At 49.9% G+C, this 24,351-nt stretch overlaps 1 protein-coding gene across 9 annotated transcripts in view; it reads right to left on the bottom strand.

Annotated features, from left to right (window-relative positions):
- Positions 1-280: 280 nt before the first annotated feature.
- mbnl2 (muscleblind-like splicing regulator 2) overlaps positions 281-24,351 on the bottom strand; it is a 37,920-nt gene continuing 13,849 nt past the window's right edge. For 3 of the 9 annotated variants that reach the window (XM_080519869.1, XM_080519868.1, XM_080519870.1), the window contains exons 3-8: positions 11,944-12,108; positions 11,356-11,556; positions 9,651-9,911; positions 6,432-6,582; positions 5,059-5,094; positions 281-2,024 (exon numbers count right to left, since the gene is read on the bottom strand). In XM_080519869.1, the coding sequence (XP_080375995.1) occupies positions 1,900-2,024; positions 5,059-5,094; positions 6,432-6,582; positions 9,651-9,911; positions 11,356-11,556; positions 11,944-12,108 (939 nt within the window). In that variant the 3' untranslated portion in view covers positions 281-1,899. Of the gene's footprint in view, positions 2,025-4,099; positions 4,195-5,058; positions 5,095-6,431; positions 6,583-9,650; positions 9,912-11,355; positions 11,557-11,943; positions 12,109-21,306; positions 21,442-24,351 lie in introns of those variants that run through there. The other 6 variants (XM_080519874.1, XM_080519871.1, XM_080519876.1 and 3 more) reach the window with 6 other exon arrangements.

Below are 24,351 nucleotides of genomic sequence, written 5' to 3'. Positions count from 1 at the left end.
AATATTACGCCGTCGTCATAATCTCAGTGAAGAATAAGAAATGTTCATATCTTCTTTACAATCTACCTTGTGTACAGTGTTCTAGCAAAAAAACAAACGAAATAAAACAACTTAACAATGCCATTTACAAAAATACCCAACTTTAGTAATCGCAACATTTGGTTGCCACGGCAACAACTTAATATTGTTATGAAATACTATTATACTAGAGTGAAAAGTACATCTGTTTTTTGTAGTTTTTTTTTAAAAGATTTTCCAGAAGTTTTTTTTTTTTTTAGGTAAAATGTCATCTATACAATAAACATTTTTTTTTTTTTGTCCAACAACACAAGCGACTCTATAGCTATGGCCATTTACTGCGACGCCCAGATCTTTAATAATCGATGAGAAGGCAAGAAAAGATCGGGCGAGCTCTCCACTAAGCCCCGCCCCCTCAGGCGTGTGCGCGGCTCCTCATTGGCTGGCCTGACGGGGTTAGACCTTTTTTTTTTTTGTTTGTTTTGTTTTTTAAAAACGACCGACCGTGCAGCACGTAGCACAGCTCAATAAATTACATTCATGTCAAAATAGAATAGTTTACAACATCGTATCGGACTAAAATTTGAGCAAGAGTAAGATAAATTACAACAAAATAGAACTTTGACCACCTGCCACGAAGATTAGCGACAAACCGGGCGTGGATGAGGAGACGACCGGAACCCCGAAAGAAAAACGACTGACAGACACGTTTCCTCCCAATGTGGTTGTGGATTGTCAATGTGGATCAAGCACCATGAAGTTACACTGAATTTAGGTTTGTCAGTTAAAACCATTACAAAATAAAAGAAATTACAATCTTGGCTTGAAACGAATGTTCAGGTGTTGTTTTTTTTTGTGTTTGTTTTGTGTGTTTTCTGGGCGGGGGGGTGAGAGGGGGGGGGGGGTCGAACATACCTGGATAGTGGACACAACACAAATCTTTAAATAACTTTGAATACATTTCTAAAACCATGAATATAAACCGTCAAAGTAAGAGACACTTTACGTACGTTACACGGTTTACAATACGCTTTTTTCTCCTCTCGCTCCTCATGTAAACTACAAACCCATAGTAAGAAACGATGGTACACCAGACGTCCTACAAAGCTATTTTTGATTTGTCGTTAGTCTCTTGTTGTTTTGTCCCTCCGGCGTGGCGTCACGTCGACGGAGCGCCCCCTGGAGGACAGACAGAAAAGGTCCTAGCGGCTCCTGACAGCCGCCGACTTCTCGTCAATGAGCATCTTTTTTTCTTCCTTTCTTTCTTTTTTCTTTTCCTTTTTTTTTTTTAGGCACTTCTACAGTTTTCTAGAATGAACAGGGTCGTCGGTGGCGGCGGGGCTGGACGGGCTCCGGGCGCCGCCGCCCAACTTCAAGTCTTCTTGTTGCTCCACGAGCGTCAAATGCACCGTTTTGCTTTTTTTTTTTTTTGTTAATTGTTTTTTTTGTTTAGCACTTTAATCCCTCAACCTTCCCCGACACACACACACACACACTCTCACACACACACACACGATGGCCACGACTTTCTCCGTCGTCCCGAAGCGACCTGAACCCAGAGCGACTGAAGACGTCTCTGAGCTCCTCTCGTCCAAACAAAGCGAGACGTTTCCAGAGAGTTTCTCCTAACGTGAGCCCGTCGACGGAGAGAGACGTGACGGTTGTGGCGGCTTCCTGTCCAGGTGTGTAGAATAAATAGACGGACCCTCGGTTACATGGCCTCTATAGTGTGTCTATGTGGCGTCTATACATCAGGGTACTTTTGACTTTTTTTTGTGTTTGTTTGTTTTTTTTTTTCTGGCGATACATATAATATATTTCTGTTGTTGTTGTTGTGGTGTTCGTGTGTTTCAGCGGCGCTGCAGTTGTCCGTGTGACACCTTAGCATGCAGGTTGCTGGGCCTCCCCAGGAGAGGCCAGGTAGTATTTACACAGGGGCTGATGGGGGCTTCCCAGCGCAGCGCGGTGACACTCCGGTCCCGTCCCGACGCCTACTTCAGGATGATCTGCAACACAAGAGGGGCCACGGGGGCCACGTCACAGGAAAACTCCGCTTTCATGTGCAAAACTCTACAAAGTGTGAATCCATCAGCGAGTCTCGGTGCGTCAAGGAAAGTGAATCAGAGCCGCGCCGCAGACGGGGATCAATAACAGACTTACACTTCAAACTGGATTAAACATCCAAGAGAAGTCAAAGTTTTCTGTTTCACCTCCAGTCACTTTAAGCAGCAGAGCGACTGCCTTTCAGGCGTTTGGTTCCCTGTGAGACGACTTTCTTTGAAGCACAGCGAGACTCGGAGGTCGACGATCTGCCGCCGAGTCGTTCTTCTTCTGCTTTCAGTCGTTGGGTTGAGAGAAAAACTAAAGAAAACACAAAACTGTGGTTCTGCCGTCGTGTGACGATACGAACAAGAAACGCTTCTTGTGGTCACCTGGGTGTGTGTTCTCTCTCCAGGAGGTAAAGACGGGGCGGGGGGGGGGGGGGCAAGGTAGAGGAGCTGCTGGTGTGTGTGTGTGTGTGTGTGTGTGTGTGTGTGTGTGTGAAGGGGGGCCACTGGCAGCGAGCCAACGCACAACAAAGCAGCGTGGTTGCTTGTTAGTAGACAAAGGACAGAAGCCGCCGGTCACACGTCACAGAAGGTCACCGTGCTGCGAGAGCATGTGAGGAGGAGGAGCGGCGAGGAGGAGGAGGAGCAGGAGGAGCGAGGAAGAGCACAGTGGCTCCACGGTGCCAATGAAAGATGGTGGAAGGCGCCAGATGGGCGAGATTAACTGGATATGATGGTACAAACAAATGGCAAGAATTGTTTGTGGCTCTTGTTTGCTGTAGATCTGGTGCAGTGATACGAGCCTGGAGGAGGAAGATGATGATGATGATGGTGGTAAACAAGCACTATAATCTCAGGGCACAGTATTATATGTGGTATTAATTTGTTGATTCCAGCACTGTGTGTCTGTGGCGTTGTGGGGAAGTGGAGGATGGAGGGATGAGTTAGTTTCCCGAGGCAGTGAACTAGGTGTAACTCCACGTGACGGGCCAGCAGAGGGCGCTGCAGCTCCACAAACGTCACCCCGCATGGTGACGTTACCACAGACCTGTGCGGCGGCCACACGGGCCGACGTGATTGGCCGCTGCCCGTGGTGTCAGGCTGACGGTTCAGGGGGTCGTGAGCTGACCAGACGGTGAACCTCGCGTCACGTCTGCCGTTAAAGACGCAGGTCGTCTCAGAGGCGAGGTTGAGACGCCGCCGCCTGATGGAAAGTACCAACTGTGGACTGTTCAGGGCGTCTGCAGCAACAATAGAGAGTGACGAGGCTGGAAAACAAGGCGTGCGCCGTTTGCAGCACAGCTGATGAGACCTGGAGGAGGAGGAGGAGGAGGAGGAGGAGGAGGACAGACGGCGACAGACAGCCGAGGCTGACGTCAGTGTTTCTCGGGCTCCTCGTCCCACATGCATCTTTAAAGAGCAGCTCTGCTTCCTGCTGCGACCGCTGCCGCATGCCAATTACAGGACGAGGCGGCGAGTCAGGGGAAGTGCACGGCGCCGGCCAATGGGGGGCGACGACGCGCGGCGTCCTGGAAACACGTCACCGTCACGGGCGGGTCCCAGAAACGTGGATGATTTGCATGTGACCAGGAGACGAGCCCGAGGTCGAGTCGGCACAAATATCTGGATTTCTACTGTGACCTCTATGAACTGTGTGTGTGTGTGTGTGTGTGTGTGTGTGTGTTTGCAGAGCACACAAGCAGAGCAGACAATGCCCCCCCCCCCCCCCCCCCCCCCCCCCGCTGCAGATGGAGCGTCTCACTTGACGACAAGAGAAGTGGAAAAATAAAACTTAAAAACCAGAACATGCGAAACAAAACCGAGGAAGTAGTGCAACACAACACGACTACGACTTGCAAATGTGGAGCTCTGGAGAAGTGCATGCTGGGGTTTTTTTTTTTTTTTTGGTTGAGTTTGGAGGGGAGGGGCCGGGGCGTGGGCGGGGCTGCAGGTCGCTGCAGCGCCGCTGACAGACGGCGGCACTTCTTCAGAGCTCCGGGGACGGATGAAAGAAAGCTTTAAAAGGAGCAAACCTGATTGGCTGGTGCTGTTGCTGCGTAGGGGACACTTGTGGCAGGAGTTGTTGCTGCAGAGACAGTAGCAGGCGTAGCACTGTACATCATTGGGACTTTGGGAGGGAGGAGGAGAGGAGGAGAGGAGGAGGTGGTAGCGATGGACAGGTAGGTGGTAACCGTGGCAACAGATGTGGTGTTGGTGTGTGCATTGTTGTTGTTGATGTCACAGAGAGCCATCGTTAGGGTCACACCGGCAGATGGCATGCAACCATTCACAAGGCAAAGCAGGGAGGACGGGAGGAGAGGAAGGAGGAAAGAAAAAGAAGAGCGTGGGAGAAAAAAAAACAAAAACAAGAGGAGAGAAGCTGATTACAATCACAAGTAAGGAAATTTATATGGAAAATCAGTTTGCTGCTTTTCCCAGAGAAGTTGAGCATCATGTCAGTGTTTGACACGCCAAACACACGTTTTCTCAAATATCACATTCAAATCCTCGCCCATTAGGCCACTGAGACTTTCAATTTTCTCTTTTTTTTAATTTGGAATAAAAGACGCTTCCAGATCGGCTGAACTTCTCCGGGAAACTGATTTAAATTTCCTGATGGACAGACGGAGGCTGTCCTGCGGTCAGTCTGCAGCACGTCACAAACACTTCCATCGTAAACATCAGCAGGAGGGCGGCCGGCGGGGAAACGAGCGGCCAAGCGCTTCCAGGTGACACAAAAACCAACACGACGGGTGTCGGGGGGCGAGCGAGCCAGCGAGCGAGGGAGGGCGCCACATTTTGTTTCACCTGCAAGTGCCGCCCACTCCTTCCACACCAAATCACTAAGACCACCCCCGGATCACAGTGTGAGTGTGTGAGAGAGGGACAGAGAGAGAGAGAGAGAGACATAGAGGGAGAGAGAGAGAGAGAGAGAGAGAGAGAGAGAGAGAGAGAGAGAGAGAGAGAGAGCAATGAGTGGGTCAGGACCTACCAAGACTGCTAGCAGGAGTCATGCACAAGACTGACCCTGTTGTATTCATGCAGAGAGAGAGAGAGAGAGGGAGAGAGGGAGAGAGAGAGGAGGGAGAGAGAGGAGAGAAGAAATGGGTTAATTGAGAGGGAGGAGAACAACAAGGTTAGACAGGGCAACACAAAATAAAGCTCCGAGCTTTGAGTTTCTACGGTTACGGAGTCACTCAGAGGCGGCGGCGACATTAAATCGTGGCTCAGCGAGAAGAACACGGTTAATCTACGGCAGCTTTGACGTGCCGAGCTGCAGGACTGGTCCAGATTGTGTTTTCAGGAAGAATAAAACATTGTTTCTGATACTAACTGGTCTTCCAGGGACTCAACGCACCACCTAGTGGTGCACTCTTGTACTGCAAGGCTAAACATTTGTCTCATCCTGCACTTTAAATGGCACACAGACATATTACATTTTTAATGGTAGAGGCAGAGTAATGCAGGGGTTCATGCAGTGTCAGGACAACGGTGAGCACAAAGCTGACGTCCACATCTGGATCAAAGACAGGCTTTTCAGTGTGGGAACAGCTGGGAGGCGGGGATGTTAGGCATCTCACACCGAGGGGAACCAAGAGAGCAGGTCGTTTGAGGAGTGAGAGATACTCAGATACTCAGATAATCCTGCCGACTCCTGGGTTTTGGCCTCAGGCTACAGAATTAGCAGCAGTTAGCTGGTTTAGCCGGGGGCCCCGGGGCCCCGAGGAGCAGACATATGACAGCACATATCATAACACACACATATCCTGCATTCAAATCCAAATACAACAGGCTTATTTAATGTAACCTAATATAAACATCCTTTGTTGAAATACAGAACTTTGCTGTTGTGTGTCTGCTGGACTTTGTCTCAATCAACATGTAAATATGTCGAGGAAGACGTTCTCCTCTGGAACAACATGGAAGTAAAGTATATTATTGCTCAATAGCAGATGGAGGAACGGTGGAATTTAATGAGTTTGTGCTTCCTCCCACGTCATCTCCAATTTGTTTTTGATGCTTTGCATAACGATATCGTTGCCTCACTTAATGCTGGAGGTAAACAAAGCGAATGTCTCCCTGCAGGTTGGGACAATGTGTGGCTGGTTTAGTGTGGCGGGCCGTGAGCCTGGCAGGTGTCCCACAGTGAGGCGGTGACACCGCATATCTTTTATTTCCGCCATCAAAGCCGGCGCTGCCCTTCCACCTGCCGGCAATTACATGTTTGTATCCGGAGCGGATCAAAGTTGAGCGACGGCACGGCGAGTGATTAAAACAAGACGCGATCGAAAAATGTGTTTGCTATGACCAGGAGGATAGCCGTGCACTTCAGTGTGTGTGTGTGTGTGTGTGTGTGGCTCCTACCTGTGGGAAAGAAAGCGGGCTGCTGGAGCTGTGCGTTGGCCAGTGCCTGCTGGTAGTGCAAAACACTGGGGTTGAACAGGGAGCTGGCTCCGTTGCTCTTCTCGAGTGCTTGTCTCTTTGGTAGCGGCTGCAGGACGCCGTGGGGGAACGCCTGGCCACCCAACACACACACACACACACACACACACACACGCACACACACACACACACACACACGCACACGCACACGACAGAAGCACAGAGGATTTGAAGTGTGTGCCTCCACAAGTCGAAGCTAATCACGGCTAAGTCTGTTATTTGTCTACGCACAGCACAACAAGGCAAACATGGAAAGTTGCTGTAACTATCACAAGGACAATGAGAAACTACACCGTAGCAAGGCAATCATAAACAAACACATTAAAGAGAAAGTAGAGTGCAGTTTACTTTTAGCATTACGGAGCAGAAGTTACGCTATCAATGTACTCAACACACTAGAATTGCCACAGGTGATCATAAATGGTAGCTAGCTCTACTTTTAACGTTTTTCACAAAAAACAAAAGAGCCAAATTAAAATTTGTGAGTGGCTACAGTACAATTAAAGAAGCTACATGCAAAGCAAAAGGTGAAAGGTCAAAGTACCAGGTCTACAGTTGCCTCGAGGGGTCGCTTCATTGCTTTGGCAGTCGACTGAGTCTTTAATTAGCAGGCAGCGAGCACATGATGGCAGTGGGCCAATGGGATTCAAGCGTATTAACATACAGGTAACAGCAAGCAGAGGTGCGTCATGGGGGACAGCATTGCATTGTGGATAGGTGAGAAGGAAAAAAACAAAAACAAAAAATAATCTGAATGCAGGTATACCACATACAAAACAATAGGCATGCACATAAACAAAAGTCTGTTTTGTTTACTTTTAAAGAAACATTGCTACTATTTGAATTAGTACAAAAGCAAAAAAAAAAAAAAAAAAAAAAATTAAATAAAGCATCTACAGTAAACTTTGGTTAAAAAAGCAAGAATCTAAGATGTACTATCAAACTACTGGGAGAGCATTTCGTATTCATGTAAGCTAACATTCTTAATGCTAATAAATAAATAAATATATATATAAATAATAAATAAGTAGCAGGATAAACACAACTGATTCATTTAGGTGAGACAGTTTTCAAAGCAACAACAGTCACTGGAGGGTGTGCGCTGCTACTGGGGGTCTGACACTCGCCTCAAAACAGAAACAACATGGCCGCAGCGCGGCGGCGCCGCTGACGTCATGAAAACAAACAGCACAGCTCCTCCTGGCCTCTGCCGCTCTGCCTCAACAGTCCAACCTGTCCACTGCTCTCTGCTCTGACTTCTGTCCAGTGGTGAAACACGAGACTCTGGAAGGCGTTTTAGTTTGGCGACTTCCTGTCTGGGACTGCTGTAAACGAAGGGACGTACCGGGAGGAACGTCTACCTTCAGTCAGCGACACTGTTGTAGTTTAACAGGAGAATGTGGAGCTCTGTTTATTGCTCTAGCTGCCCTCACAAGGTATTTGGGGTTTCGTGTCTGTATGTTGAAGAAAAAGATGAGGTGGAGGTGATGAGCGGCGCCGACAGGCTCCATGCACAAGCCTCTTGCTTTAACGTATGTGGATCTAATTGGGCGTGTTGAAGTGCGGCAGCGACAGACCGGAGCGCCGTCACTCAGCTCACATGGAGGATGGACGGCCGCGGTGACATGACAAGCACACGACGGCTGCATTCAACCGGCGATGGAGGACGATCACGGCGTGGCGAGCAACACACGGCGTGGCACAGTAACACAACAGAACCTCAGTAACAAGATCTTCTGACTGGAAGTGTCTCACTTAATGTGAAACCTCATCTCCAGTACACTTTGCCCTATTTGATTTGAAGGGCTGATTCATGGATAATGATATCTGAAGCAGCGCAGCAATACAGCTTTTATGGGTCTCTGCTTCAATAAAACAGAAAATTGGATTCCAGGTGCTGACTAAACAAGTCGTGGTCCTGAGCTTAACCCTCCTCTCCCCCGGCACACATCGTCCCCACGCCGGGTAATTTGACACTCGGGTCATAAAGTTGACAAACCGGGTCATGTGGGGAACACAGGAGGCGTGTGAGCGACCAGAATAATATTTATGCATGTTTCCATTGAGCGGCGTCGAGTTTCCTTGTTTCATGCAGCAGCATCCAGACCAGACCTGCACACACGTCGTCTTTATCATGGAGGAAGGAGAGCGAGAGCAAGCAGAGCGATGGAGGAGGTGTGTGCAACGCGTAAAGCATGCCCATGCCATGAGAGGGGGGGGGGGGTCAGCGAGCACTGGCGCAGTGCGAGGTGTGTGAGTGCAGCAGCCAGAAGGAGCATGGAGAGGAAGCCACTCAGACCCGGAGGGAGGTTGGAGGAACAGCCAGAACATGAAGCCAAACTCAGTCTACCTGTCTGCCTCTCTGCCTGTGGTGGATCTTTCTGGACTAAAAGCAGAGGAGGGCACATACACCCCCCCTCCTCCTCCCCCTCCTCCTCCTCCCCTCATCCATCCCAGATTCAATTTGCACTGATCTGCAGAGGGCCGCACTTATCATTGAGAGCAGTGGGGTGGGATGGAGAGGAGGGGGGGGCGGTGAGCTGGCGCATTGTCTCCGTACGAACCAAGGGCATCGGAAAATAAAAGAGGACTGCGGTGAGATAATAACAGATTGTTCTTGCGGCGGTACATTGATGTGTTCAGGTCTGGCTAAGCCCTGTTTATTGTATACAACGGCCTCTTGTTGTGGGAGAATTGCACACTGGAGTCCAGTGGAAGGAGCAGCCGGCCCAGGTGGGGGTGTTTAGTGCAGTAATAAAGCAGCGCTCCACATTTTGATGTTCCGCTAAAACAACCTGTGTCCAAACAGGGTTTTCTCAGTGTGTGTGGAGAGTTTCACTAGTCGTGTCTCCTGATCGCCTCTGAGAATAGCTTGACCTTCATAGTTATAATATTGTGAACATACACGTCCCTATAAGTCCGACTCACTCACTTTTGCATCCTCCAGTAATTATGTATTCATTTGAAACACGGGTATTAAAACAAAACCTCATGCTTTTACTGCAAAGTGCTTTAAAATAAGCTTATTGTCCCACAAGCTGTTTCTATTAGAAGCATAATGTGTTCCCTGCTCTCCCCTGCTCTCCCCCTGCTCTCCCCTGCTCTCCCCTGCTCTACGGTTCAGGAGGTGGGCTCTCTCACCATGGCTGCAGCCGTGGCGGCGGCTTGCGCGGCCACGGCCGTCTGGTTGGCCTGATGCTGGGCGGCCTTGATCTTGGCCTGGAGGTGGGTCGGGGGGTGAAAGTACTTGCACTTCTCGCGAGAGCAGCGGCTCTTGATGTAGTCCATGCAGACGGTGACGGTGTTGTCGCTGGTGTCGATCATGGGGCTGTCGCTGGGGTGCGCGAAGCGGCAGTCCGTCTCGCCGCGAGCGCAGTTTCCCCGCTGGAACTCGCGGCAGACCTGCGGAGAGGTGGGCGGACAAATGTTGACAGACAGGGATGAATGCATGGGGGGGGGGGGGCAAAGAGAGAGTGCTTTCAATCAGTAAACAACAACAGGCAGAATCATCAGAAGCAGAATTCACACAATGAATTTGAGCCTTTATCATTGTGAAGCCACTCAGGATGTTGTTAAAATCTTAAAAGTTATTATTCTGCTTTTTTTAAAGTTGTTGACATTTTGCTGAATGATTGTTTTTGGATAAATGAACAGGCCATGTTTTGTTTATTTCAGAAATCCTTGTTATGTCGGAGCAGCTGCTGATTTAATGGAAGAACAATGTTTTTTGTTTATTTCTCTTTGAAAAGGGTGCAGATTTGTTTGAATAATGTTTTTCTGTCAGAGTTGAACTGTGAGTAAAAAACTAAAAGAATGACATAAATCAGTTTGTTTGTCTAAAAACAATCCATGTATTTAGGGGGAAAACCCAACAAGCGACATGGTTCTAGGAGTTGGCACAAAATGCATTTTACTCCCCAGGAAGCAGACATCTGTGAAATGTTCCAAATGTTCCTGAGCACAACAAATCCCAGCAATTTATTTTTTTTGTTGTTGTTCTTTTTTCCCACAGACGATAAATTAGTTTTGGACTCGACAAAATGTAAGAGAAGCTGCAGTGTGAGCCAAAGCGGGACGACTGCGGTCAGAAGCCTGGGCTACACGCACACGCACGCGCACACACACACACACACACACACACACACAGGGACGTGGAGTGTGTACACGTGTGCACACACATGATGTGTGGGAGTGAGCGAGTGTCTCAGAGGGAAACTGTTTCATTAGAGGCAGCTTCATTCAGTTGCTAAGTGATAGCACTCTAGCAGAAAAACACATACAGGCACACACCTACGCATCACCTCCAGGTTTTAGGGAGATTATTGTTTATCTTTATAAATGTAGTGGGGGGGAAAAACCCTCCTCCTCGTGCCCTCTTCCACAATGGCAGAGCTCCTCTCACTGAGGCTGAGTGCCAGGGGGCAGATGGAGACGGCTGAAGTTGCTGAAACCGTCCCAGTCGAACTGTGTCTGTCTCGCAAGCACCAGTTAGTGTTGAGCAAACTCCAATCTAAATCACTGTAATCACACATCTCATTTTTCCCCGACACAAGCTGTAATTATTTCTGCTAAGTGATAACAGCGCCGTCTCCTGCTCCGGGATACGGCTGACGTAAAGAGCTATCAGGTACCGAGCCGCACAGAGACGTCCACGTGGAGACAGACGTGATATGCTTGTGTTTCTGTGCAGATAGCAGCCGCCGGTTCCACATTTAATCATTTCAGCACCGTTTCGGGGTGTTTCTATCGCATTAAACTTCTCATTTGGGTTTGTCCAAAGCGTGTTGTACTACTTGGATCGTTCTCTGCCCGGACACACTGATTGAAAGCAGGACAGGCGGATCACCTCCAGCTTGTCGGTGCGCAGGAGCTTCTGGCCGGGGGAGGAGCCGGTGGTCATGGAGATGGGCGGGCTGCCGGGGACAATGACGGGCGTGCTGGGCAGGATGTCTGTGGGCACCAGGCCCATGCTGTGGGACATGGGGGTCAGGTAGGGGGCGTAGCTCAGACCGCTGGAACCCAGGCCCTGGCTGACCGGAAACGTCTGCTGCAGGCGGAGACGAGAGACACGACAAGTTCACCAACCAGTTCATAAAGACATGAGCAGGGGGAGGGAGAGGCACCGGGGGGGGGGGTTGAGGAGAAGAACTGCAAAGAGAGAGGAATTCTCATCAACCTCCATGTATCCCCGCACCATTTCGCTGAGCGTGCATGTTCTCTTTCAGCGAGGCCTTACGCTGATGCAGTTACACACACTTACACCTGGCAGCTGCACACTGCAACAACCCACAGCGGCTCAGTGCAGCAGTGCAGCAGTGCAGCAGTGCAAGGGCATTACAACAATAACCGTAGGAGCAGGTTTACGGAAGGCAGTGGAAAAGCACTGCGACACTGACACCTTGCATGAAACTGAAGTTTGCGACGGCGCACTTACCACCGGCTGCATGGTGGTGCCGGGGATCATGAACTGCATCTGCTGGGCCAACATGGCCGCCGCCGTCTTCTGCTGGATCAGGTTGTTTCTCCCGTTGATCTCCAGCTGAGTCTTCAGGTGAGCAGGTGGATGGAGGTATTTGCAGTTCTCTCGTGTGCAGCGGCCCTGAGCAGGGAGAAACACACACGCACACGCGCACACACACACACACACACACACACACAGTCATTATCCTGGGAGCTCAGCTGAGCAGACGGAGCTGAGAAGCAGCTCTGTTTTGACGACCAGCAGGTTCCTGAAGATGTGGCAGACATGTGGGATTTGATTTTTAACGCTGCAAAACATCATGTTCTTGAAGGCAGCACACATATTCCTACTGAGGGAGCGTGAGAGACCAGAACACCGTGAGGAATGTTTGCAGTGGTCCAGTGGGGAGGATGTAGAAGCATCTCCACGGCTTCTTGATGGACACAAGGTGTGGTATTCCTCTCGAAAGGTAACTACAGGGCTGGAGGGTCAGGCTGACACACACCCTGGTGACTGAAGGCAATTACATTGTCAAGCCAGAGGCTAAGGGCAAACACAATAATCCAATATGGTGGCAGGAAGAGAAGAGGGAGGTCAAGGAGGAAGGTGGAACAGCTGGAGACGTCGGGGGAAGAGAGGACGTGACACGACGGCCACATGTGAAGGTGAAGCCAAACTGGAAGCAGAGCTATTTATACAGCCTTAACCCCGGATGAGCCGCGGCACACTGACCTCATTAGCCATATCATCGCTCTCATTTCCTCCTACGACTCGTCAGCCCAGTGATGAGTACTGACTGGGGGCCGTTACCCAAACACCCCTTCAAGTCCAGCACCACAGTGAAAGTGAGTGCGGCCCTCCAGACGAGGCCTGACAGCCTGCTGGGTGACGAGCTCGACTCTACTTGACAAGCGTGGGACTCCAGCTGAGCGCCGCAGTCATTTGTCAGGCCTAAAGAGCAGCAAAGCATATATTATTAAATGCTTCAATACGCTGACGGGGTGATCGTGTGCAACCTGCAACTTCAGTCAACACCAAGATGCTGCAGCCTGGATTTGACCTTGGATCCTCAAGGTCAAGCAGGACTGTTCAGGACTCAGTGTTATTCAGTTAGAACTGACTGGAGTCTCCAGCAGAGCCTGAGGAAAACATCTTTAAAACACATGATTCCCACTATTCTTAGTAAGGCACATAACTGGAACGCTTCCCGTGGGATGTGATGCAAATGATCAAAAGTATGATATGGATTGTTTCTGTCACTCGCCACCTGACAGGGATGTGACACTGAAGCTGAAGCGTCGCAGAGAGCCGACCCCCCCCCACATTAGCCGGGCCGGCAAACAGAGAGGAGCTTTTAATCAAGCGCGGCTCAAGGTATAAGCCCGGCTCGCAGTGTAAATAACCTCCTCGTGTCTCATCGAAGGGGAAACTAATAAAGCCTCGCGATGCGGGTCTTCTTGACAGATATTAAAGCAGAGCATCAAACACGCCGTTAGCGATGTTACAATCATCCCTCATTGAATTTGAGGGACACATATTTCCGCGACAAAGGATATTACATTTGTGAACGCTACCGGACTATTTGCAATCGTTGTTCCCGCATTACTGACAATAAAAAGATACGCGTGACGGAGTTCCACTGAACATTCAGCCGACCTCCACAACCTGGAGCCCCTCCGTCTGCTCGCAGGGCTCACAGGCGCCCAGTCACACCTGCCCACACATGCATGGCAACGCTCTCCATCATAACAAGCCTCACACACACACACACACACACACACACACACACACACACACACACACACACACACACACACACACACACACACACACACACACACACACACACACACACACACACACACACACACACACACACACACACACACACACACACACACACACACACACACACACACCTCGGTCCTGTCCAGACCAGAGGAATGATGTTAGCACAAAGCCCTTAACCAAAAAAGATTCGGTGATACTGCATGCATTAACCGCCAGCAAAAAAGTGTGCGTGTGTGTGTGTGTGTGTGTGTATGGGAGATAATGCGTGGGCAGGTGTAAGTGTGCAGGAGAGAGTGTGTGTGTGGGCGGCTGTGAAAAAGGGAGCGAGAGCCGAGCTCTGGGCGACTTCCCAAAACTGAGCCTGCAGGGGAGCCGACGACACCGCCGAGCCCCCCCATACCCCCCCCAACACACACCCCGTCACCCCTCCTTCAGCTCTCTGGCGTCTGCGTTTTGCCGAGTTAAAGTGAGGAGGGAAACGGCGGCGGAGTGGATTGATCAGGCTTAAAGCTGCGTCTCTCTCAGCCTTGGACTCCAACCTCCTCCTCCTTTCATCCTGTCAAACTCTGAGAGCCTTTTCTCACCGACGTATTCATGATCTACCGCCGCATTGTGCTCAAGTCTCTGCATAAATTAGTTTGAATTCATTTTGGCTTTTGTCTCGTTTGAAGGTGGAAGAAGCAATAAAAAAACTGGCTCCACAGTAATGGAAGCTCTATTTTAAATCTCTGGCACTCATCAAGGCATCGCCTCAATTTTACAAACATCTATTATTTGTAGTAGATAAAGTTACCTTGAAGTGTGAATTCATGTATAAAAAGAAATGCTATTTCTAATATTCACACACGGAGCTGGATGTTTGTATTTCCCCAGGAAGTCCCGTTGAGATCAGGATTTCTAACATGTTCTCTCTGGATTCCACATTAGATTTGGTTAAAATAGCAAGAGATGTCCGTGTTGCGCTGTCTGCAGGTACAGGCAGGTGAAACACGGATTTGAATGGCAGATAAAACTGGAGACATCAGATCAGAGTCCAATAATCCTGCACGGAGCCTTTTATGATTCATTATTTTACAGCTCTGGCTTTATCACTCACGCTGCCATTTACAATCTTAAACTCTTCAAACTCTCCGGGCTGGAGAGCGGGGAGGGTATGGATTGGCTATAAAGACACTTGAATGACCCATAAATGGGGCTGTTAGTGTATAATGCTTGACAAAAAGGAGAAGATGAGTTAAGTCAGTGTTTAACCATGGGGGGGGTGGGGGGGGCAGCCAACTCCACACAGTGCAATCTGAAGTATGGATACTCTCATATCAGACGCTTCCAACCCGTGTTGTGACGAGACAAACGTCCACGTGTTTGATGAGGGAGTGGGCTTCAAGTCAGGGTGGAAACCCAACATCTGCTTCATCGCCGGAGAGATTCCGGCTTTAATAAAACGAGATAAGGCCAATTGCATGAGCCATGTAGCGACGGGGATACGCAGCAATTACAGTGCATCTGAAGTGGGATAATAATGATCATCAGTGAAGGGTTCAGGCTCCAGGCACACTTGGGGATTCCAGGCACATAGGATGAGGTAAGGCGTGTAGGGAGAGCGGCGCTGCAGCACATATAAAGCAAGAGACTTTAAACGGCGATGACGGGGCCATACATCATGTCGGGGCTGTGCCGTCAGCTGCTCTCAAACCTGGGACATTTTCAGGGGGTGGCAAACACACACACACTCACACACACACACTCACAGGACAGATGAAGCAGATGTACTACGCCTCCCGTCAGAGCCACCCACTCAGAGCCGAGCCGAGCAGAGAGCCATTCATCTGGGCCGTCGCTCTGCAGCAGCCGTCTGTGAAAAGGCTCTCTGGAAGCGCCGCAGCGCCTCCGTGACTCACGGCGTGTCGCCATAGCTACATGGTGAAATTACACCTTCCACCGGGGTCGCTCGCATGGCAATTTTTTTATCGCCGTATGACCGCCATGATAACGGGCTCCGTTGCAATTGGATAATTATCTGTTTGCGCCGCGGTGAAACAACACATGACAATGAGAGGGAGATGGAAGAGAAATCAACAGCTCCCGTTACCTGACAGAGCCTCTATTCATCAGCTGAAATGGCACATGGCTCCTGGAAGGCGCTCTGAATCCCCACAGCCGTCGCCAACAGACCAGCACCGGGTGTTTGCCAAGTTTTCATACAGTAGTATTGTCAATAAAGCGCTTCCACACTGGGCCTGATCTGTGGGGAGGCGAGAGGAGGCTGCTGGATGACACTCACTGCATCCTTGACTGTTTTTACTACTTGGAATTAGAGCTCATTCGTTTGTTTTTTTTCCCCGGAATTCATTAAGGAATGTGTGTGTTGATATTAAATGTGGGTGTGGATACTTTACCATCTGCAACCCATTTATGTTAAACATTTACTTAAATATTCCAGCAAACAGCTCTGAAGCAACTAATCATGACTGAATTAAATGGTGAACAGTTTATTGTTGACTTCAAATACTTTCACAATAAAAAAACCTCATTAATCAGCTGTTATTATCATAATAAATTATGCATATTTTTTGCAATTTATCTCATCAAGTAACATCCTGGCTGCTTTGGGTTGTTCATCATTTCACAACACACATCTCGATAAAGACGTGTTTGTCCGTAGAGCTCATTACTCTCCACCTCTGCCGTGACGCTCGGCCGTACAAAGAGCCAGAATCATTCCTCTGCAGCGATCCGCTGAGCGCTCAGCATTTAGCTGACAAACCTCCGGAGAGGCCACATGGAAACGCACACCGAAAGAAAGAAACGTCAGCAAGCGCAGCGAGCGACGCAGAGAAACACCCCTCTGACCACGGACACCGAACAGTGACGCACTTCTCTGTTGTGATTTCACTCAGGGTCTTTTCACTCGTTTCAAGGCCTCGACGTGTCCTAGTGGAACCAGAAGTACCTTCAGGGGGTCGAGAGGAGAGAAGACCCTCCAGCCTGACGACAACATGAACTCTGTTGTGTTCTGGAGGGGGGGGGGGGGGGGGCCTCAGTGACCGCCTCCCCTGGGGGGCGCCAGAGAGCTTCAGGGTGGGATCAGCAGCAGGACAGATCCGGGGTCGGGGTGTGTGAGATGTGGCGGTGAAATCTACATTTGTCTCTATTAGAAAACTCATTTCTCGATCACAATTTGTGCTTCCAGAAACTCCCAAGATACTGTGGGACTCAGTTCTGTAGTCGTGGCTCAATAATGTGATAAAAATCTATAAAAATAACTATTTGTATGGTAAATATTGTAGCTCATACATGAAAAAGGCAAAGCTTATTAGTGACCTGAGAGACACTGACACTGAAGGAGCTGGAGCGGCGGACGGAGCGTCCTCCTGCCTCAGCTTCACCTTCATCTGTCATCCTAGACCCGTCCCCCGTCCCACGTCCCCCACCTCCTCCACCGGCCGGGCTGAATGGCCAGAGTGATGACTGCTGGGTGTCTGTGGGTGGCACTGACACAGAGGGCCAGTCTTCCTCCCCCTCCGCAGAATAGCGCTTCACTTGTGGCCCCGCCGCTCTCCACTGTAACATTTGCATTTCTCCCTCAATGAGCGCTCTATCCCCGGTCTGCCGAAGACACAGAGCGGCTGCCGGGAGGCTGCAGCCGACATGGGAGCTGTGGACGTCCTCACAAAGGAGACTTGAAGCGCACATTTATATCACACCTCTGTGGTTCCTGGTGTCCTTTATAGGGGAACTGGCGGTGTGGTGCTGACTCAGGACGGACACGCTCTCTCCCATGTCAACAATTCCGACCCAGAAACCATATTGATGAATTAGTGGCTCGAGTGTGTGCATGCATTTCTCCATTAAGCTATTTTGTACATGCCGCGGCTCTCCTGGGGTTCTTCTGCCGCTCAGTGACGTGATCAATGGCAGTGTGAGTGGCAGTATTGGCAGACCCTGAAATCCAGGTGAAAGGGCTTAGAAACTCTGGAGGGTCAGCACTAACCGCCAGGGCGTTCAGCTCCATCAGGACGGTGGAGGTGGTGTGGCTGTGCAGAGCAGCACGGAGCTGAGCCCAGCAAAAAGAAACCTGCAGGAACAGGGTCAGGGTGTGAAGCCCACACAGTCTGCTGCACCAGAAGCATCTTCACCAGAGTCCTCTCCCCACCACTTTGTCCCATTGTCCTCCTCAGTGTGGAAGGAGGAGAGCTGCTGTGAGGAAATGACACGAATGTTTCTGACATGAAGGCTGTGAGATGTGTAATCCCCTTACAGCACAGCTCAGGAACCTGTTGTGTCCCGAGTGGCCGGCGGAGGAAAGAACAGAACAGAAAAGAGGGCTGGAAAGGCGTCACTCTGCCGTCTTATCCCTCATTATCCCCGCACGTCTCCTTCTTTCTCCTCCGATGCTTCGTCTCCACATTCATATTAATGCCGTTTGCCTTGTGAGATGTGCTCTAGCTGCGTTGTTGACGCACGCTTGTATCCATGGCGATAACTATCTGAGCATTTCTGACTGGCAATGGCCGTCACAACGGCGCTCACACAAAAGACTAAACATAATGAAGTGCGTTTTGTCACCTTGTGCACATTTGACCCGGGACAGTAATTAAAGAGGAGCTTTTCCTCCTCATTCTCAGTTTACTGAAAACGTTTTCCTCCACTAACAGCTGGTTATGGGTCAGCGTGTCGCAGCGGGGCAGGAAGCCACTTTGCAGCGAGCCGCTGATCCCAGAACTGGATGCACACGGACAGGACCCCCCTTCATCCACACACTCCCTCTCAAGGATCCAGTTTTGTTTTGGGGCCCTAATGGATCCGCTTGGACTAATGGATCCGTTTGAAGCAGGGATGCTTCGGGATACTTGAAAATCCATTATGAAATGACAGCCAGGGGCTTTTTGCTTACCTCGGTAATGGAGAACACGAATCAATGGTGAACAGTGGCGAAGAAGCAGCCGTGTGGATGTACAACAACGGTAAACTTTGCCGTTTTAATTACTGCCATGAGGTAGATTTGACTGAGCTACTCGGATAATCTCCAAATAACAGTAATGTGGGTGTATACAAACAAAAAAAAGAAGCTCCCAGGTGCTTTAGGAGCAGGTTTGCCTCCACAGTCAGCAGACACACATAAGACAGTGTTGCCTCAGCAGTAATTAAGTGCCTTTGTTTCGCTCGCTGTAATCCCACAGATGAAGGAGTGGTAGTGCTGCTGACACGCCTGAGATTACCGAGGAGGAGGAGGACTAAGAAGGGATGCACACAGAGAGGGGGAGAGGAGGATCAAGGCCAGATAAAGTCTGTTGTCTTATTTCTTGCCTGTTTGTCCTGGGAGGCCTGGAGAGTGTGGATCTTTCACCCACAGGCTTTAAAAGCAAACACCCCCACCTCCATGTGAGACACGTAATAAAGCTGAACCGGCTTCTCAAAACCACTGAATGCTCCTGCTTGTCTTGATGCAACCGGCCCAGTTTGTAGGTTTGGTGTGTCTAAAGTCTGGAAATAGTTGCAGAATGTTGTTTATCAGCTGCGGATCACATGCCGGCGCTGCTCACAACCGACTCACAAGTCTCAGACTGCAGATCAGACGCTTCGAGGAAATCACAACCGTGTCTTTAAATTCCAGTGGAAATGTTTCAACGACGACACGACGCTTCAGACAGGCTTGTGTGTAGTGCAGAGCAGCGCTGCCATCCCATCGGGGAGGCAGAGAACAAGCCCACAGCCTTGTTCTTACAACGTGGGATGACAAATGTAGTAACGAGCAAGAAGCTCACACCTCAGTGGAATCAAGACTTCAGTGTTCAGAGAGAAAACGTGAAACATACGAGTCTTTAAATGGTAAGAAATGATCCATCCAGATGAACAAACCTGTCTTTAGATGGCCTGCAAGATTCAAACCAAAGCATTCAGGTTGTGCAGACAGTTCTTACCACTGCACCACTCTGAAAATAACCAAGAGATCAATTTTAACAAGAGAAATAAACAAACTATCACACGTTACGAGATAAAGAATGAATTGCCAGATCATATCTGTCACATTATATCTCAGTATACTGGGGAACCTACATCAGGTATTCCACTCAGTCAGAAATGTGCTCTGATGCCCTGCTCAGTCCAACACCGCTCCATTAAGACTGCGCTTTCTAAAACATCCATCACAGCGTCTGAGCTTTCATGTATTTGTGCAGCAGTAAAGGCAATTTAGAAGTAAATCACGGCTCTCAGCATTCAGGCGAAGGCTGAGGTAGCGGCCCATGTGTCATCTTATCGCGGCGGCGTTGCGTGGCACCTGCAAAGTCCCGGTCCTGGTGCTAATCCAGCTGGAGGCCGGAGCCCTGCTTGAGTTAATCTGATCATCTGTGACCTGCTGAGACATGAAACCCACCCTTCAGAGCTCCTGTAATCTGCACACACAAGCAGGCGTTCATGGCGGCGCGGAGAGGGACGCCGGCACGACGCCGGCCGGTCCGCAGCCGTCAGCACAGGTCCCACCTGAAGGGACGCCACCTGTCCGTCTGTCGGTCGGTGAGACGCAACCGACACACGAGAGGCTTTGTTCTGCTTCCAGCGAGCTGCAAGACGCTGCCGCTCTGCCCCGGTTCTACGCTGGGCCGCAAAACCAACCAGACACAAAACACGCTTCTTTACAAATAGGTTACACATCGTTGATGGCCCAGTTTGATTCAAATAAAATAAAGTGTGTCACACCCTCAAGGGGAAACAGCAGAAACTAATTATACGTTTGTCAACAGACACGATGCGAGTCAATCAAAGCCAGAAACTGCCCAAACACAAATCCAATCCGTGACGAGGGGAATTACACAAACAATATTGAGGAATTTTTTGAAAAAAAAGAAAAGTGTAGCTCGTACAGTATCTTCCTCCCCACTGACACTATCGACCACGTGTCCGCGCGTGTTGAGGAGTTGTGTAAATCCATAAAACAGATAAAGGAGGATAATGACATGGAAGGGAGAGAGCAGATCTATTCATCAAAGCCTCTTTCGAACACACTCAGCAGATCGGGGCAGAAATGTTGTGGAGCTGCTTACTCTCCAGTTTGGAGATTAAAGCCACGGTTGCTGACAAAAAACAGAAACGTTGAGGTCCTGCTGCAGTTTGGCAGACGTTTACAATCACACTGATCTTCCTGATAGGAATCTTATCTCCCACCTTTGATCACGCCCGAGATAGAAAGTCTCAATTATTTAGATTCCTGCAGTCGTGAGACAGACAGAGGACAATAAGAACATGGCGTTTACGTGCACAAATAAACACAACGGGAATAGAAACCCTGAAATTTCTCTGCTGTCATTTCATTTTTCTACACGCGGAATCACAAGGGAACGAAGTGCTGCGTCGCCTAGATGGGTTGTTGTTTGTTGGCTGTGGTGATGAGGCCTCTGAGACTCCAATCCTACGAGGAGATGATGAAAAACATTCTCGGAAGACAAGACAGCGCAGAGGAGGAGAGTTAAACGAGTGCATGTGCTTCTCTCCAGTAACAAGTGGCTTCTGCTCAAAGATAAGAGATCGATAAAGCAGCCGACTCACGAAAACCATCTGATGCAGGTGAAGATATGAATCCCAGCGTTCACCGTCATCCTGCTGCTTGTTTTCTAAACAGAGGCGACGCCGGATGATAAGAAAAGAAGATGAAACATGGTGGAAAGAGTTCGTATTCCTCCGTCTCCACGGTGCTCTTCCTCCCCCCCGGCCCGGCCCGGTCTGGTCTGGTCTGGCCTGGCCTCGCCATGGGGTCAGCCTGCTCTGTGAGGGGGCGCGCTGCCAATTAGCGTCCCCACCTGTCGCCGTGGGTCACTGGTGCAGACATCTGCTGGGTGTGAAATTGGCCATCTCACTTTCGTCCATGAACTTTGCATCCACCCCCGCCACCCCCTGCTGCCCCCCGCCCCCCTGCCACCCCCCCCCGCCCCCGTCAGCCAAACCTGCACAGGCACAGATATGCTGCTGTGACCTCAGGCTGACCTCTATGGTATGGCCACCGTGTGTGGAGAGAGACGATCCAAAGAATCCCTTTCGCTTGCTCAGGATATTAAAAGCTAACCCCCCCTCAAGAATAACCGTCTAATCCGCATGGAAAACATTTGATTGCTTGTTTTCATACCTGACGTCTACATTATAACTCCTGGTTTTAAAGAACAAGACCCAATAAGACGGATCCTGCTTTAAAAAGTCTTTATCCTTGAACAAACCTTCATTTGTTCTGCTGTCAGAATGAGCTTCATTTACAATCTGAATCATCAGAGTGTGTGTTGCAGTGGAAGCAGCTTCCATTTACAAACAGCGCAGCAGTTGGCTCCAAGACGTTCATCCAGACGAGCCCCATCAAATCACCAGGATTTGGAGGCGGCCATGGCCTCGCCTGTCAAAGCTCCACGTTCACCTCCAGCGAGCTGCAGCTTTGTGGGACTGTTTGGGCCGATCGGCCAACGATTTCATCTGATTTCCACCTTTCCCTCGTTCTAATTACGTTCACGGAGCAGGAGGATATTAAATCCTAAAGATGGCACCTGCCGTCACTTCGTCCGGGGGGGTTTCAGTCCTCCGCCGCCGCTCGCCGAGCCGAAATGAGACGTGACTCAGAAAGGAGAAGGGACAATGTGCGTTTAGAGACGACGCGTCACTGACAGGCCGCGCTCACGCCTCGCTTCCACCGGCAGCCATTCTTCACGGCGACATGCCAACGTGCAGCGCTCCGACATCCAGCTCAGGCGTGTCTTCACACGTCTGCACGTGGGACCGGGACGTCACGGTTAGCCTGGCTCTCCGCTGCATGTTCCACACAGACCAAGAGAAGGAAGACAAAAAAAAAGCAGGAGGCAGGGATCCCTTTCTGGAGCAGGGCCCCTACAGATTGCATTTCTGTTGCCTCATTAGATGAAGCCAATTAAGAAGATCTCTGTCTCATTATAAAGACCGGCCCCTGGGAGACAGCTGGGCCTGTCGGTCTCACTGTTAGCAGCTCCCGGTGGTGTGTGTGTGTGTGTGTGTGTGTGTGTGTGTACAGGCTAATGGTGGCTGTGCTGGACCTGTGAAGCATCTTGAGCTCTGCCTTTCTGTAACTTTGTCCGTTTTCCAGTCAGATGAGGATTAACAGCAGCCTGCAGGCTTCCAGTGCAGTTCTTCAGTCTATTGGTTTAAAATGACCATATGCTTCAGTAAACTGCATATGAGCAACATACTGCATCCAGCAGCAGGCAACAATGGCCTTTCCAAGGAAGTGAAAACAACTCCGGAGGCGACAGCTTTTCCTCCCAAGGTCTTCACTTTCTAACGAAACCACTTTCAACAGAACAGAACTGGATTTGAACGCTCGTCTCAGGCTGATTGAAGTCTGTTTCTGACTGATGATGAAACTACAAATCAATTATTAATGCCAACGACGGTAAAAGGTCAAGCACGCAGCGCGCCTTCCGCCCGACTCGCCACAGATCTGCCTTCAGCTTCACTGCAGCGGCGCAACAGTTACTGCTGCTGCTGCTGCTGCTGCAGCGGCAGCGGCGAGGCAGTCTGAGGCCAGCTGGCTTTGAAATCATCAAATGGCGAGGATGGCATTGACTCTGCAGCACGGATCGGTGTTGCTGTGAGGAAAAAAAAAAGAAGCGGAGAACGGAGCACTCTATCAGCACTGTGGGCAGCGGAGAGCGGTGGAAAGAGAGGATGACTCAGAGGCAGTGGGCGGACTGAGACCAGGTGAGACACTGGTGCAGCAGATGGGCACATTTTCAGCTCTCAGTCTCTCCATCACGCCGCAGCAGATCGCCGGGTGGAACAACACCGACGATTCAAGCCGACGTCGGACAACAGAAGTGCCACACTTGTGCGCCTTTGTTTTGCAGGGAAGATTTAAAAGGGTTTGGAGTTGAAAACAAGAGAAAAGTGTGCATTAGCGGAGTGCTGCGGCGAGTAGGCGGCCGCGCTGCGAATCCTACGTATCAGCTGGAGTTCAGGATTCACTGTCCACTTTAAAGTGTGAACATAAAGCAGCGACACCAAAGTGGCACGTCGGTAGAGTTTTATCATCAAAACATACAAAAATTCTCAAGCATGGAAGCTCCTGTCGATACCGAATAAAGACAAATGCTGTTCCTCACATCTGAAATGTTCCTAGTTCAAAAATCAATCTGCATTTTCAGTCCAGCTGCCCACATTGAGGCAAAACACCAGGAGAACCTGGAAAAGACTCATCACCACATTTATCACAAGTCAAGTCATTTATTAATAGAATTTGCTTTAAAAGTTTAAGCCTTTGTCAGAGTTAGCTGCAGTGCTTCATACTCAGACTGTCATGTGAGGAGTCGGCCAACACAAAGCCAGCAAAGTGGAAATGCCTGCTTAGAAATCCCAGAACAAGAGAAGCAGCGTTTCGTCTTTGCAGGAACGCTGGTGCTCGTCCCTGTGCTGTTATTTAGAAACCGTCACCTGTGTGGCAAAGTGAGAAGAGAGTCGGAGCGCTGGGACAGGAAGCCTCATGTGGTGCTGAAATGCACACACACACACACACACACACTGCCCACAGCAATATGGGTCAGTGCAGTGGCCCACTTCACACTGCCTCTGGCCTCCTGGATCAAT

This window comes from Blennius ocellaris, assembly GCF_963422515.1.
Source record: "Blennius ocellaris genome assembly, chromosome: 24".
NCBI classification, from domain to species: Eukaryota; Metazoa; Chordata; class Actinopteri; order Blenniiformes; family Blenniidae; genus Blennius; species Blennius ocellaris.
This window is presented reverse-complemented; position numbering and strand designations above follow the sequence as displayed.